Source organism: Athene cunicularia (assembly GCF_003259725.1).
Source record: "Athene cunicularia isolate RWA chromosome 10 unlocalized genomic scaffold, athCun1 chr10_part1, whole genome shotgun sequence".
In the NCBI taxonomy this organism is placed as follows: Eukaryota; Metazoa; Chordata; class Aves; order Strigiformes; family Strigidae; genus Athene; species Athene cunicularia.
This window is the reverse complement of record NW_020799112.1, coordinates 2,483,875-2,496,962: the sequence shown is the minus strand read 5'-3', so window position 1 is coordinate 2,496,962 and position 13,088 is coordinate 2,483,875. Positions and strand designations below refer to the sequence as shown.

The following is a 13,088-nucleotide window of genomic DNA, read 5'->3' as shown; positions in this document are numbered from 1 at the left end:
CCCCCCTCTGCCCCCCATAAATGCTTAGCTCTGTGCTTTCTACAGGACCCCTAGATGGGGGCTTTGCCTTCGACCTGTGGGATGGCGAGAACCTGTCTCCTGGGCATTTCTTTCTTGTCAGGGCCCAGAGAGAGCCCCTCATCAGCCTGGCCAAGAAGCAGAGCCTCACCCTCTGCCCAGGTGGGTACAGACATACTCCCCATCCTCCCAGTTTGATGAGAAACCAGGTCCCTGGACCCCTTCATCGCCCTCTGCCCAAGGACCACTGAGAGATGCCTGTGGCAGAGGCTGCAGGCAATGGGTTGAAGTCTGTACTGGATGTTTTCCAGGTGCCCTACAGCCCATCACCAGCCAGAACCTGCAGGCAGTGAGCAACAGCCCAGCTGGATCCACCGCTCTGTACTACAGCATTGAGCAAGCCCCACGCCTGGGCAGGCTGACCACCTCCCGGGGAGAGGAAATTAGGAACTTCACCCAAGACCAGGTGAGCTTTTGCCTCCCCCAGACCTCCAGGACCCCGAGGCACAGCCCTCCATCACCCCCCACTACAGCTCAGGGGTCCCAGCCCGCCCCCCTGCTGCCACCCCAGGCAGAGGCACCCGATCCCTGGCAGGAGGCAGAGCAAGGCTGCAGCCACACCATGACATTCCCAGCTCTACCAACGGCTGCTAAGAGGGATTAAGAGCTGCCACCCCAGTGCTGGCTTTACCATGGCCACCAGCCTTGGATTTAGTGCTAGGGGAAGCTCAGAGAGTTATAATCTCTTCTTCTTAGGCTACCTCCCTGCTGCAGATGCAGCCATCCTGCCTGCTGCCTAGGGCAAGAGTCAAGCGCGATGTTTTCACCTCTGCTCTCAGCAAAGCCTTGCTACCACCCTTCTCCCACAGGACCAGGCTTTTAAGGGCTTATTTCTAACCATCACTCAGAAGCATGCAGGTTTTCCCACCCTGCAAGCTCCCCTGTGCTGTGCTCACCCTTGGAGGAAGCCTGGCCCAACTCCTGAAGGATGCTGAGCAAGCTTTGAGCCTCAGTTTCCCCAATTGCTGGACAGAAACATCCTGGCAGAAACACGATGAGCTCTTGATGGTGGCTACCGTGCTATGGCTGGTGATGATCCCCATTTCTTACCTAATTAGGGCTTGGCTGCTCCTTCCTGGCGCCAAAATAGGAGCCCAGGGTGCGCACATTGGCTCTAGCACAGCATCACCAGGGCTTACCCCTGGTGCCCATCACGCCAGAGATGAGACATATGCACCCATCTCCCACACAGTGTCACCCACACTAGGTATTTATTTTGCCATTTAGCAGAGCTCATTGTGGGGTTTTTTTATTTTTAGGTGGATAGTGGGTTGATTTTCTACCAGCATGAGATGCCAGAGAAGCCCTTCTGGCTTGCCCAAGATGCCATCCGCTTCCGTGTGGTCGCTCCCACAACCATCTCAGATTCCTTCATCCTGCTCGTGCTAATCTCCTTCGAGGCCAGGTGTCCCCAGCGCTCAACTCAGCTGTGGAGAAATGCAGGTAAAGAAGAAAGGGAGAAGCAAGGGACAAACAAGCCACTTGGGATGGGGGAACAAGCCCTTCAGGGGTATTGTGAAACTTCAGGAGGGCTTGTTTGTCTGAAGACATCACGGTGCAATTTCCCATGGTCACCCAAGCACAGGCTTTGATATTACATCAAGCAACATCTAAAATTGCATCCATCCTTTTGCTGGCGGCTCACTGTGCAATTCCTTCTTCCTTCATCTTACCAAACTAATACGTTCCAGTTGCCTTCTCATCACTCTCCATTTCTTTGCAATCCTCCTTTCTCTGCTATGTCTTGCTCTCACCAGGGTCTGGCCTCCTCTCCAGCAGATCCTGACCCTTCCCAGGGATGACAAACTTTTGGGTTTTCCCTTTTATCCCCAGGTCTCCAGCTTGCAAGGGCTCAACAGGCTGAGATCGGCACCTCGGTGCTGGATGCCTCCAACCTCCTAAGCCAAATCCCGGTCCCCGAGAGGGCTGCACATGATGTTGTCTTCCTGGTGACAGGGCTGCCCGCTCATGGGCAGCTTTTGGTGGCTGGTGTTCCCCTGGAGCGGGCACGGCCATTCTTCCTGCAATCAGACCTGGCCGCAGGACGCCTGGCGTATGCCCATGGTGGAGATGGTGTCTCTGAAGATCGTTTCAGATTTAAGGCTTGGCTCCGGCCCAGGGTGCAGCAGTCCATCCGTCCTCCACAGGAAGGAGTGGTCATCTCTGAAGATTTCAATGTAACGGTGAGCGGCAGCAGCAGCAAGCCACCGCAGGTGGTGAGGCGGCAAGAGGTGCTGCAGGTCCCACCAGGCTCCATGGTGACCTTGTCCCAGGAACACCTGGATGTAGCAGACCCATCAGGATCCCTGGAGGAGATGGTGTACAGCGTCCTCCAGAGACCTCTTGCCGGCCACCTGGCCAATGCACACAACCCACAGGAGCCCATCAACCGCTTCACCCAAGCAGATGTCAACTCAGGCCACGTGGTGTTCGTTGCCACCGGGAGCCATGCCCCAGGGTCCTTAGCCCTGAGCCTCTCTGATGGCCACCACCCACCCACCCTGACCTCACTGGAGGTCGAGGTGCTGCCTGCAGTGAGCACTGCTGCCAGCCCAGTGCTGCTGGAGGTGCCCCAAGACCTGAACAGGGCCTCCATGTCCCACCATCACCTCCTGGGAGCTGCACAGCTAGGGGCAGGCAATGCCCTGTACAGGATCACCAGGGACCCAAGGTTTGGCCAAGTGCAAGTCAACCAAAAGCCATCACGGGGCTTCTCGCAGAAGCAGCTGGACCACGGAGAGGTGACATTCACCTTCACTGACCTCACCTCCCCTGTGGATGACTTCCAGTTCCTCGCCATGTCGCGGGCAGCAAACAGGAGCGGGGTGGTGAACGTGACTGTCCGTGCCCTGGTGAAGGCTCGGCCAGGCAGCGTGTGGCCCAGGGGCACCACAGCCCTCCTGGACACCAGTGTCCTTGATGCCAGCGAGCTGGCCAACCACACCAAGAGCATCCCAGTCTTCAAGATCCGCAGGGCACCCCGTGCCAGCCGTCTCGTGAGGGTCTCCAGGGACCCAGGACAACCCACCACCCTGATTGAGACCTTCAGCCAGAGTGAGCTGGAGCAAGGGCTGGTTGGGCTGGAGGTGCTGGATGCTGGGGAGACCAACCAGCCCCTGCAGAATGACAGCTTCATCTTTGAGCTGGTGGCTGCTGGCACGCCACCAGCACTAGCATCCCTGGGGTACAGCATTGAACCCTACAATGCCTCGAAAGCATACAGCATCACTCTGCTCACAGCCCCCCTGGCACCCTCGTCGCCAGTGCCCCAGACCCAGGGCACGGCACAGAGCAGCCCCAATGCCAGCGAGCTGGGCATGCCCCCCACCGCCTGGCTGGGCGACAGTGCTACCACCAGCCCCAGCCCCATGGAGGGTGGCACCTTCCTCAGCTTCATCGAGGCCAACATGTTCAGCATCATCATCCCCATCTGCCTCATCTTCCTCCTGCTGGCCCTCATCCTACCCCTGCTCTTCTACCTGCACAAGCGCAACAAGACAGGAAAGCACCATGTCCAGGGAACCCCCTCCTCCAAGGCCAAGAATGGGGCTGTGCCAGACCAGGAGACCTTCCGGAGGACGGACCCCAACCAAGGCATCCCCCTAACAACTGTAAATGCCCTGGAAGGCAAGGGCACAGGTCCCCCGCCCCAGCACACGGGTCCCGGGGCGCCGCCAGACCCCGAGCTCCTCCAGTACTGCCGGACTTCCAACCCCCCCTTGAAAAACAACCAGTACTGGGTGTGAAGGGCTCAGGTGTGGGGGCATGAGACCACCTGGGGGTCTGGACCCTCCCAGAGCACCACCAACCACCTCCTCCCGGCTCTCCTCCTCCTCCCTGGGAGCTGGCATCCCACAGATGCAGGAGGGCCCTGGGGATACAGGGGCTGCCGGTCCAGCCCACCCGGGAGCCCCAAATCTCCGGGTGGCTTTGGGCAGGGGAGGGGGGCACTGCATAAGCAAGTGGGAGCAGGCAAAATGCCTGAGTATCCCTGGGGAATACTGACTTTGGGTGCTCATTTGGGCCATCCAGTGGTGGCCATAGTGCTGGAGGGGACCTGGTGGCACCAGTCCCCACTGAGCCACCCAGGCGGGTCTGGTGGTGGCTCCTCCATGGGCAGCACCGACCACCACGGGGGTGTTTGCCACAGCTCTTGGTGTGAGAGGGAGGATGAGGAGCGGCTTGCGCTGAGTCAGGCTGGGGATGAAGCTGCCTAAATTCTCCAGGGCTAGGCGGGCTGAGACACTCGAGCAGAAGCTCGGAAAAAAACCCTGTGGCCAATGCCAGGGGAATTTGAGTCCCCACCCACTTGGAAAAAAACTCGCCTCGCTCTTTCTCTGCGTGCTTGCCGTGTGCTTCATAAAGCAGATTGCACCGAGCCCTGGGGGGGTGCACAACAGGTAGGATGCCCTCGGTGGGGAGGGATGGCAGGCGCTCACCTGGGCAGCATGAAACCAGAGAAGAGAGCGGAGAACCGGAGCCATCGCGGTTTTCCACTGTATACTCCAGTACGGCAGAAGTAAACAGAATAAAGTGCCTTTTCCGAGGTGCATCACGGTTTTCGTAAGCTGTCTCCCTTGCCAGGCCTGTTTTAAGTCCAGCGATCTGCTGAGTGACATTTGCTGGTAACGGACCAAATTCTGGGCTCTTGCTCAAATTTTCCCCAGCCTGGAGTCCTAAGAACTTAAATAGAAATTGTCTGAGGAAGAGCAGAGGAAAAACTGAGCGCTGAGCTCAGGATGGGACCCAACAATAATACCCCGCATTGCTACAGCTGGGAAGCTCATCACAGGGCACATCCCACTCTCACAACACCGATGGGAAGCTGAAGCAAGAACCCAGGGACCACGGGGGATGTTTTACATTTGCACACCCCTCACCCAGGGTAAAATCCATCCTACAACCCCTCCCCAGAGCAGCACCCTGGGGCAGTCCCACTCGAAGGCTGTGTCAGAGCCGGGATGTTTGCTTGGAGCACGCCAGCAGTTTTAGTTTTCCTGGCTGTGTTTATGGTTCCAAATGTTTGCCAAGTGGTAAATCACACATGCCCCGCTCCAGCTGGCAGGTGCCAGCACGTCCCGTCGGGCACCCACAGCCCTTGGGGTGCAGCAGGCAGGCAGCCCTGTGTCCTCCAGCCCCGACCTGCCCCACAGTACGGGCGAGACGGGGCACGGCAGAGGCAGCCCTGGCACCTCCGAGCCCTCTTGGCACCTCTGAGCCCTCTTGGCCCAAGGCAGCCTGTGCTGATGGGTGCCTAGCCTGCGCGCTGCTGCCTGCTGCAACCTCCCCACCTCCAAACCTCTCCTCCTGCCCCATCTGGAGGGGGGGAAAAAATGTTTCCTTCTGTTCAGAGGCGAATTGCATCCTCTCCTCTCTGTAAAATGGGGACGGTGTGACCGGGCTGCCCACGCCACAGGTCAGAGCTTGCTGGGGCAGTGCTGCTGCCACAAGGTTGGGACAACCTCTCCCTGCAGAGCAGAGGGAGTGCCACTGCCTCCCTCCCTCTTCCGGGTGGCAGCGGTGTGCCTTCCCTGTCCCATTCAAACAAGCACGTTTGTTATCTTTGCTAAGTCCGGATCCCCCCAGCGAGGGATAGAAGTTTGCAGGGAAACTGGTGGCATCCACCAAGGGCCCCCTTGGAAGCATCTGCTGTGTTTTTCCTTTCGAATGATTTTCGCCTCGCGCCCAGGAATTAAATGGAAGGAACGTGGCCTATTTTGTAAGGAACATTGAAAGCGAAGCAGGTTATTTTTAAGGCTTGCTGTTGTATTCCCGCTGCTGGGAAACATTCACTTCCTGAGGTCAGGGGAGGACAGTCAGTAACCTGGAAAACGCCAGTGCGGATCGCAGTTCTCCAGGGCCGAGCTCTGCTGGCAGGGTTTAAATCCTGAACAAAACTGGTGGCTCTGCTTGGGTTATTCAGGGTTTGCAGCAGGGTGGCTGGGGCAGGATCAGGCCCAGCCTTAGTCCTGCCCACCCCCACCCCCCTGGGGAGGGGCTGCGGGTCCAGGCAGGCTCCTGTCCAGCCACAGAACAAGCAAACCCTAAAAAAGCTCAAGTTTCCTGGCCAGGCCCTTTGGCTTCCCTGCATCAGGGGACAGTGCAGCATCTCTGCCTTCCCCGGAGCCCCGTGGACTCTGCACCAGGGCACAGCACCAAAGCTGCCTGCTCATGCAGAGGTACAGCTCTCCCCTCCTCACCCCAGTTTGGGCCAGAACCACTCTGCCCCAGGAGGTTTTGGGGGTGACAGGAGCTGGGCTGCACCCTTCCTTGCTAAGTTGGTTATAAAGCTTGCAGAAGTTTAGGGAAGACCACAGACTGGTTTGGGTTGGAAGGGACCTTACAGATCCAGTTCCACCCCCCTGCCATGGGCAGGGACACCTTCCACCAGCCCAAGTTGCCCAAAGCCCCGTCCAACCTGGCCTTGAACCCTGCCAGGGAGGGGGCAGCCACAGCTCCTCTGGGAAACCTGTGCCAGTGTCTCACCACCCTCGCAGGGAAGAATTTCTTCCTTTTTATCTAATCTAAATCTTCCCTCTTTCAGTTTAAAACCGTTACCCCTCATTCTACCCCTACCCCTCTAATCAAGAGTCCCTCCCCACCTTTCCTGTAGCCCCCTTTAAGTACTGGAAGGCCGCTCTAAGGTCTCCCTGGAGCCTTTTCTTTTCCAGCTGAACACCCCAACTCTCTCAGCCTGTCCCCATAAGGGAGGTGCTCCAGCCCCTGACCATCTTCATGGCCTCCTCTGGACCCACAGGCAGGTCCATGTTCTTATTTGGTGCCCCCAGAGCTGGACCCAGCACTGCAGGGGGGTCTCACAAGAGCAGAGTAGACGAGGAGAGTCCCCTCCCTGTACCTGCTGCCCACATTGCTCTGGGTGCAGCCCAGGGTACCGTTGACTTTCTGGGCTGTGAGCGCACGTTGCTGGCTCACAGTCAGTTTTCCGTCCACTAATCCCCCCAAATCCTCCCTGGGGCTGCTCTCAATCCACTCGTGGCCCAGCCTGGATTGTGCTTGGGATTGCCCCAACCCATGGGCAGGACCTTGCCCTTGGCCTTGCTGAACTCCATGAGGTTTGCACGTCCCACCTCTCCAGCCTGTCCAGGTCCCTCTGGATGGATCCCTTCCCTCCAGCGTGTCACCCCACCACACAGCTCGGTGTTGATGTTGTTGCTGAACTTGCTGAGGGTGCACTCAACCCCACTGTCCATGTCTCCAAAGATGTTAAACAGCATCGGTCCTGGTACTAACCCCTGAGGATGTCACTTGGCACTGCTCTCCACTTGGACATTGAGCCACTGACCACAACTCTGAGATGCTTACAGCTGGTCTGCCAGATGTGCTGCCCCCCCCCCCAAGACGGCCCAGATGTACACAGCCGGCTGACAAGAGCCAGCTGTGCCCATGAACTCACATGCCCTATTCCCGAGGAGCTGATGCCAGGTGTCCCCCCAGCACCTTTCCAACTCCTCCTGCACCTACAGCCCCTGGTGTTTCTCCAGGCTGGGCACACCCTGGGTGTCTCTCACTCCCACATTCCTCCTCTGCCTTCTACCCATGGTCTTAAAGCAAGAAAAGCCACCCAGAGTGAGACTGCTGTCTGCAGGGACCCGTGCCCCAGGACATGGCCAGAGCCATTTCTTCTACAGCACCACCAGCCGAGCCCCCTGGCTAACCCCAACCCTGAGCTGCAGGCAGGGAACCTGCACTCGTGGTGTGGTGCAGGTGTCCCCCAGTCCTGCCAAGGGAGAGGGAGGGTCACAGGTAGGTGCTGCCCAGGAGGGAGATGTCCCTGCTCTTGGTGCCAGGGAGCCATTGCTGTGCCCAGCCTGTGAGTGCAGAGAAATGCAGGGTTGGGGTGAAGTGGGGACATCAGGTGTGGGAGCACCAGCAAGAGCAGAAGAGGGTCTGTACAAAGGTGCTGAGGGCAACCAGATCAACAGGTCATCAAGACCCCCACACATCTACATGCAGCTTCTGAGGACACCTGTGTCAGGTAATAGAAGGCAGGCCAAGAGGAGAGTCAGCCCACAGCCAGGCTGAAAAAAAGCCTCAAGTCAGGGAGCAGAGGGCTGGAGCCAGAAGACACCCAGATACAGAGATGGAACAGGGACCAAGTTGTGGTGACTCACAGAGGTGTGACAGGATGGAGATGACAGACTATTCCTGCCACCACCTCCTAAATGATAGGAAGAGGCATGTCAAAAGCAAGGACATCGCCAAGCAGAGTCACCCAGGAAGTGCGAGGAAGACTTGACAGCGGGTGTCCCTTGTCCTCTGTGTCACCTCCAGCTAGCCCGATGTGCCCACCCAGGTAAAAGAACCTCAGTGCCTCACCACCAGATTACCCGGGCAGTCACACAGGGCTCGCAAGTGGCAAAAATGCCAACGAGTTTCATTTCTATGTTGTTCTTAATTAAGAAGTCACCCTTGCTTTCTGTAAGCCCCAGAAGCAGGGATTTTCTCCTCCCCTCTGGGAAGCCCCCACAGCTGGCTCCCAGGGCAGGATGTGGCTTGGGCTGGATCTGCCGGGAAGTCTCCGCAGCCCTGCCGGGATTTCAGCCCGGCGCTGGGGTTAACATCCTGATCTGTGCTCAGATCAGGCGGGGCAGGAGGAGCAGCACTGTTGCACGCCTCAGGGAGAAGGCAGGGTCCCCAGTCGGGCATGGCAGGACCAGGCTGTCACCAGCTGTGGCGAAGGGCACATTTAAATGCTGCCCTGCTGCAGAGTCCAGCCTGGGAGCAGAAGGAGGGAGTAAAAGTGATTTTCCCCTGCCATTTCCTTGGCGGACCCACAGCACCCTTAAAGCAGCCAGAAAGCCTCCTCTTGAGTTACCCAACACCCCCCAGCAGCCTGGCCCTGTCCTGTGCTGGCCATGGGTCCAAGCACGGCAGCAAGGCAAAGCTTCCCCAGGCCACACATAACTGCCTCAGCAAGAGAGAAGGGGACCGTAACCCCAGGGCCACCTCCCAGGCATTGCGTCTGCAGCAGGCTGGATGTGACCCCTCTTCTGGGTTAATAAAGATACCAGCATCGTGGTACCAGCTCAGGGAGGGCCAGCACTCGGGAAGAGCCAGGAACACCAGGGCTCCCAGGTGGGGAGGGACACAGAGCAGGAGGGGAGTCTGTCACAGCTCCGGTGACATCAACCAGTTTCCAGGCATCTATTCAAAATGCAAATAATAGGCCAAACAGGTTTCTTTCAGTATCCACCCAGAGCAGATAGAATCACTTGGCTTTGAAACCCTCCCCACAAGCTTTAGGCATGCAAATGCAGGGGTTCAACACCTGAGGGACTTTACTCCCAGTCAGGCTTCAGGCCAGCACATCCGAGCCCTGCACATGAGGCTGGGAGCTGTGGAAGCATCATGTCCCCAGCCTCCAAACTCCTCCGCTGCGCCGGACCGCCACAGGCTGCAGGACCTTGTGACAACGTTGTCCACATTGCTGCTGGGGACAGAGGCACAGCAAGGCTATGAACCCCCTGAGCTCATGCAGGCAGCCCCCCTCTGTTTTGGGGGGGCAAAGCATGGTCCTGGGGCTCCTACTGATATAGTATACTTCATGTTTGCTAGTCTTACTAAGTTTATTAGTGCTTTCATTAGAGGGTTTTGAGTTTCAATTCTTAATGCCAAAATGGGACAGAGATCAAATTATTTGGGAATTCATAGCCAGAGAAGTAACCAATACATCTTCCTTCTGTATTTCTGCAGAGAACTCAGTAGGAGGAATGTATAGTTCCTGTCTTACAGGGATAACAACTCCTTTAGAGTTGTTAAAGAACCATACTATGCTCTGAAATTTTGATGCCAAGCTGAAGTCGACCAAAATCAAAGAATAATGTTGAGAGTGAAGGTGTGAGGAACACTCCCTGTGGTACATTGTTTCAAGTTTATAAATTGTACTTCAAAATGTGAGCATTTAACACTTTGGAAGCCTCCTCTAAGTTGAAATACCACCCAAAATTTAAGTTATGCCTGGGCACATACTAGATTACCTATGGGCGGGATTTTACTAAGTGGGCTATTGGTGTATACCTACATACGAGCAAATGTGACTGGGGGACCGTGTTCCATAGGAAGAATACCTCCACTTTAATTAAATAAGGGAGATTTAGAACATAATAAACAATTTAAGAGAACCACATCAGATATCTGAGGACTGTGACTCCCAAGTCACTCTATATAGCTCAAGTGAAATGTCAGCAGCAACTATACTTGCCCCTGGAGTTGCAGTGGCTCTGAATTACCACACAATAATAAGAATTACTTGTGCCCTAGTTAAAGATATAAATTACACTTCACAGGCACTCACGGCTCTTGGAATTGAAATGGCATAAATAAGGGAAGCTACTCTTGAAAATAGGGCAGCAATTGATTACCTACTTCTTCGACACAACCATGGCTGTGAGGAATTTAAAGGGATGTGTTATTTAAACAGACAATTCTCAATTGGTAGAAAAGAAAATACAACAACTGAAAGATCTGGCATACGAATTTAAAGAATGAGGAGGATTAGACTTGGCTACTCTCATGGCTTCCTGATGTCAAATGACTCTAAAGCATTTATTTACTTACCAAAAATCTATAAAGGAATGGCATGAGACTTACACTGTTTGTAACATCATAAATCTCAAATGGGGAATTGATATATACTTCACATTAGCTAGTACCCATGGTTAATAGTTGTGCTAGCAGCTAAGGTTAGCACACATATAGGGACGATTACAAAGTTTTGAAGCTTGGTCAAGCAACACTTTGAGCAATAAGTTTATCAAGAATAATCTTTGATCCCCAAACCCTAGAAATAAGCAGAACATCCTTAACCATCAAGAGAATGTCTGGAATTGTGTTGAGGTTGAATTATTTGACAACCTGGCAAAGTGACTACTTGATTAACTTGGCAATGAAACTAACTTTTGAGTATCCTGAATGTGGACTACCTTCATTACGACACTAAAAACCACACCCACAGGTCAAAAAGACCCCTGCCCAGGTTAAGACCCTTCCCCTGACCATGAGGAGTAGTAGAAGCTTTAGATAAGCTGTATTATAATTGTATATTAATCACTAATGAATCAGTATCTAATAGGCCTATTTGGAAAAGGATTAATCTCTGATTTTTGTGTATAAAAGGAGCACAAAAACCTGCTGTTGGTGTGCTTGATTTGTGGAGAAGTCCACCAAGCACCCAGGCTTGAATAAATACCACATCTCTCCTGAGCATGTTAAGACTGGGTTATTGCACACCGGGCACGAGTCTGCTTTTCAGACAACCCTGTCCTCATCCCAGAAACCTCCCTCACAGCTCTCACCAGCCCCAGGAGATGCTCTGGATTTCACTGGGAGCCAGGAGGAGCATGCTGGGGTTCCCTCAGGGGACTCTGATGTCAGGCGATGAGGAGGGGTCTCCATAAGACCCTGCCTGGGACGACGGGACACCGATTCCTCCCAAGGCAGGTGAGGCACCTGACCAGGGGTGGCCAGGTCCTCCTAGGAGCTGTCCCACATGGGAAACTCAGAGCTAGACCTCAGACTGGCTGCTGCGTAGTATGACGAGACTTAGCACCTCTGCTCGGCTCTGAGCCAAGCCCAGCGCTCTGGGAGCCCTCCCTCTCTGCTACGTGCCTGCCTGACTTGGGCAGGCCATGCCCAGAGCCTGCAGAGCAGGCTTAGCTGGCAGCAAGCCCGGCGGGACAGCGTAGAACCCGGGAGAGGAGAGCAGGCTGCAGGCAGTCACCCTGGAAGAACCTCACAGGAGGTGGGGACAAGGAGCCAATGCAGGGACAGGGCTGTCTGAATCCCCCCACCACCTTGCCCACCCAAGACAGAGCTTCCCAGGCCCTGGCAAGCAGAGGAAAGGATGAAGAGATTAAAACCTGGACTCCAGAAAGCATCCCCCAGGCAGCTGCTGCCTGCTGTGGCTCTCCAGCCCGGCTGCTGATTTAAATTCAAGCCAGATTGAGTCTATCCTCCATTTCCACACCCAGCAACTCCAAGGCAGACAGACAATGACGGAGGGACAACCACATCCCAGAGCCTGGGCTCTCCACCCCTCCTGGAAAAACAACACACCCAATACAGCTCCCCAGCAGCACAGAATCTACCTCCCCAGGAACAGAGAGGCAATATCCATGCTGGCACAGAATGCTGGGCTGCCCTGAGCATCGCCCCAGTTCTGGCTGGGGGGGAGATCCAGCCCTTGCAGAACACCAGGGGAACAAGGAGGGCTGGTAAACCTCAGCTGCAATTAAAGGTGGTTTCCAGCTCATTCACCTAGCACAGACACTGCTGACCCCCCCCATAATCACCCCAGGCTGAGAGCAGGAGGAAGCATTTATAGCCGCAGCCAAGGAAACCAGCTGGTGCTTGTTGCCTTGCCTGGAGGAGACGAGTCAGGGTCACGCTTTGGAAATATTTGAAAAGTGCAGTGATTAAAATATTCGAGCTGGCAGTCTGAGCTGTCTCTGCCCCTGGTTCACTGCTGCCCCGTGCCGGTGCCCTCCCATGTGCATCTGCCTGGTCTTGCTCCTCCATGCAAGCACACGCTCATCCACCTCCCAGCACGGTGGGGACGGGTCTGGCTGGGACCTGACAGCCATCTCGGGCAGTGGAATCCCACTCAGCTCCATCCCCTGCATGCGCAGCCCAGGAGCTGCTGCCAGCCCCGACGAGCCGGCGTGACTCTGCTCCCTGCTCCCGGCTGGGAGCCGTGCCTCTCCAACACGCTCGCTAATGCTCCAGCAGCGCAGTGTGCCCGGCAGGCCTGATCCTGCCCGTCCGCCCCTCCGGGAGCTGCACCCCCAGCTCCCCTCTGCCACGGGGAGGAGCTGGGTTGGTGTCTCATCCCAAATTATTGAGCACTTGGGGCTACCACATCCCCAGCCTCCAGCCGCTGGGCTGGTCCCCGCAGGACCCCGGCTGCTCCTGCAGTCAGGAGGGTCTGGATCGAGGGCTGGGTGCTCTGGGGGGGACACACCTTCACGGGGTGGCAGAGGGTTGGTCTGGCT

At 55.9% G+C, this 13,088-nt stretch overlaps 1 protein-coding gene across 1 annotated transcript in view; it reads left to right on the top strand.

Annotated features, from left to right (window-relative positions):
- Positions 1-3,855, top strand: part of CSPG4 (chondroitin sulfate proteoglycan 4) — a 28,022-nt gene extending 24,167 nt beyond the window's left edge. Inside the window, exons 7-10 of the mRNA XM_026856348.1 lie at positions 46-180; positions 330-484; positions 1,338-1,521; positions 1,912-3,855. Coding sequence (XP_026712149.1) covers positions 46-180; positions 330-484; positions 1,338-1,521; positions 1,912-3,824 — 2,387 coding nt within the window. The 3' untranslated portion in view covers positions 3,825-3,855. The remainder of the gene's footprint in view (positions 1-45; positions 181-329; positions 485-1,337; positions 1,522-1,911) is intronic.
- Positions 3,856-13,088: the final 9,233 nt, after the last annotated feature.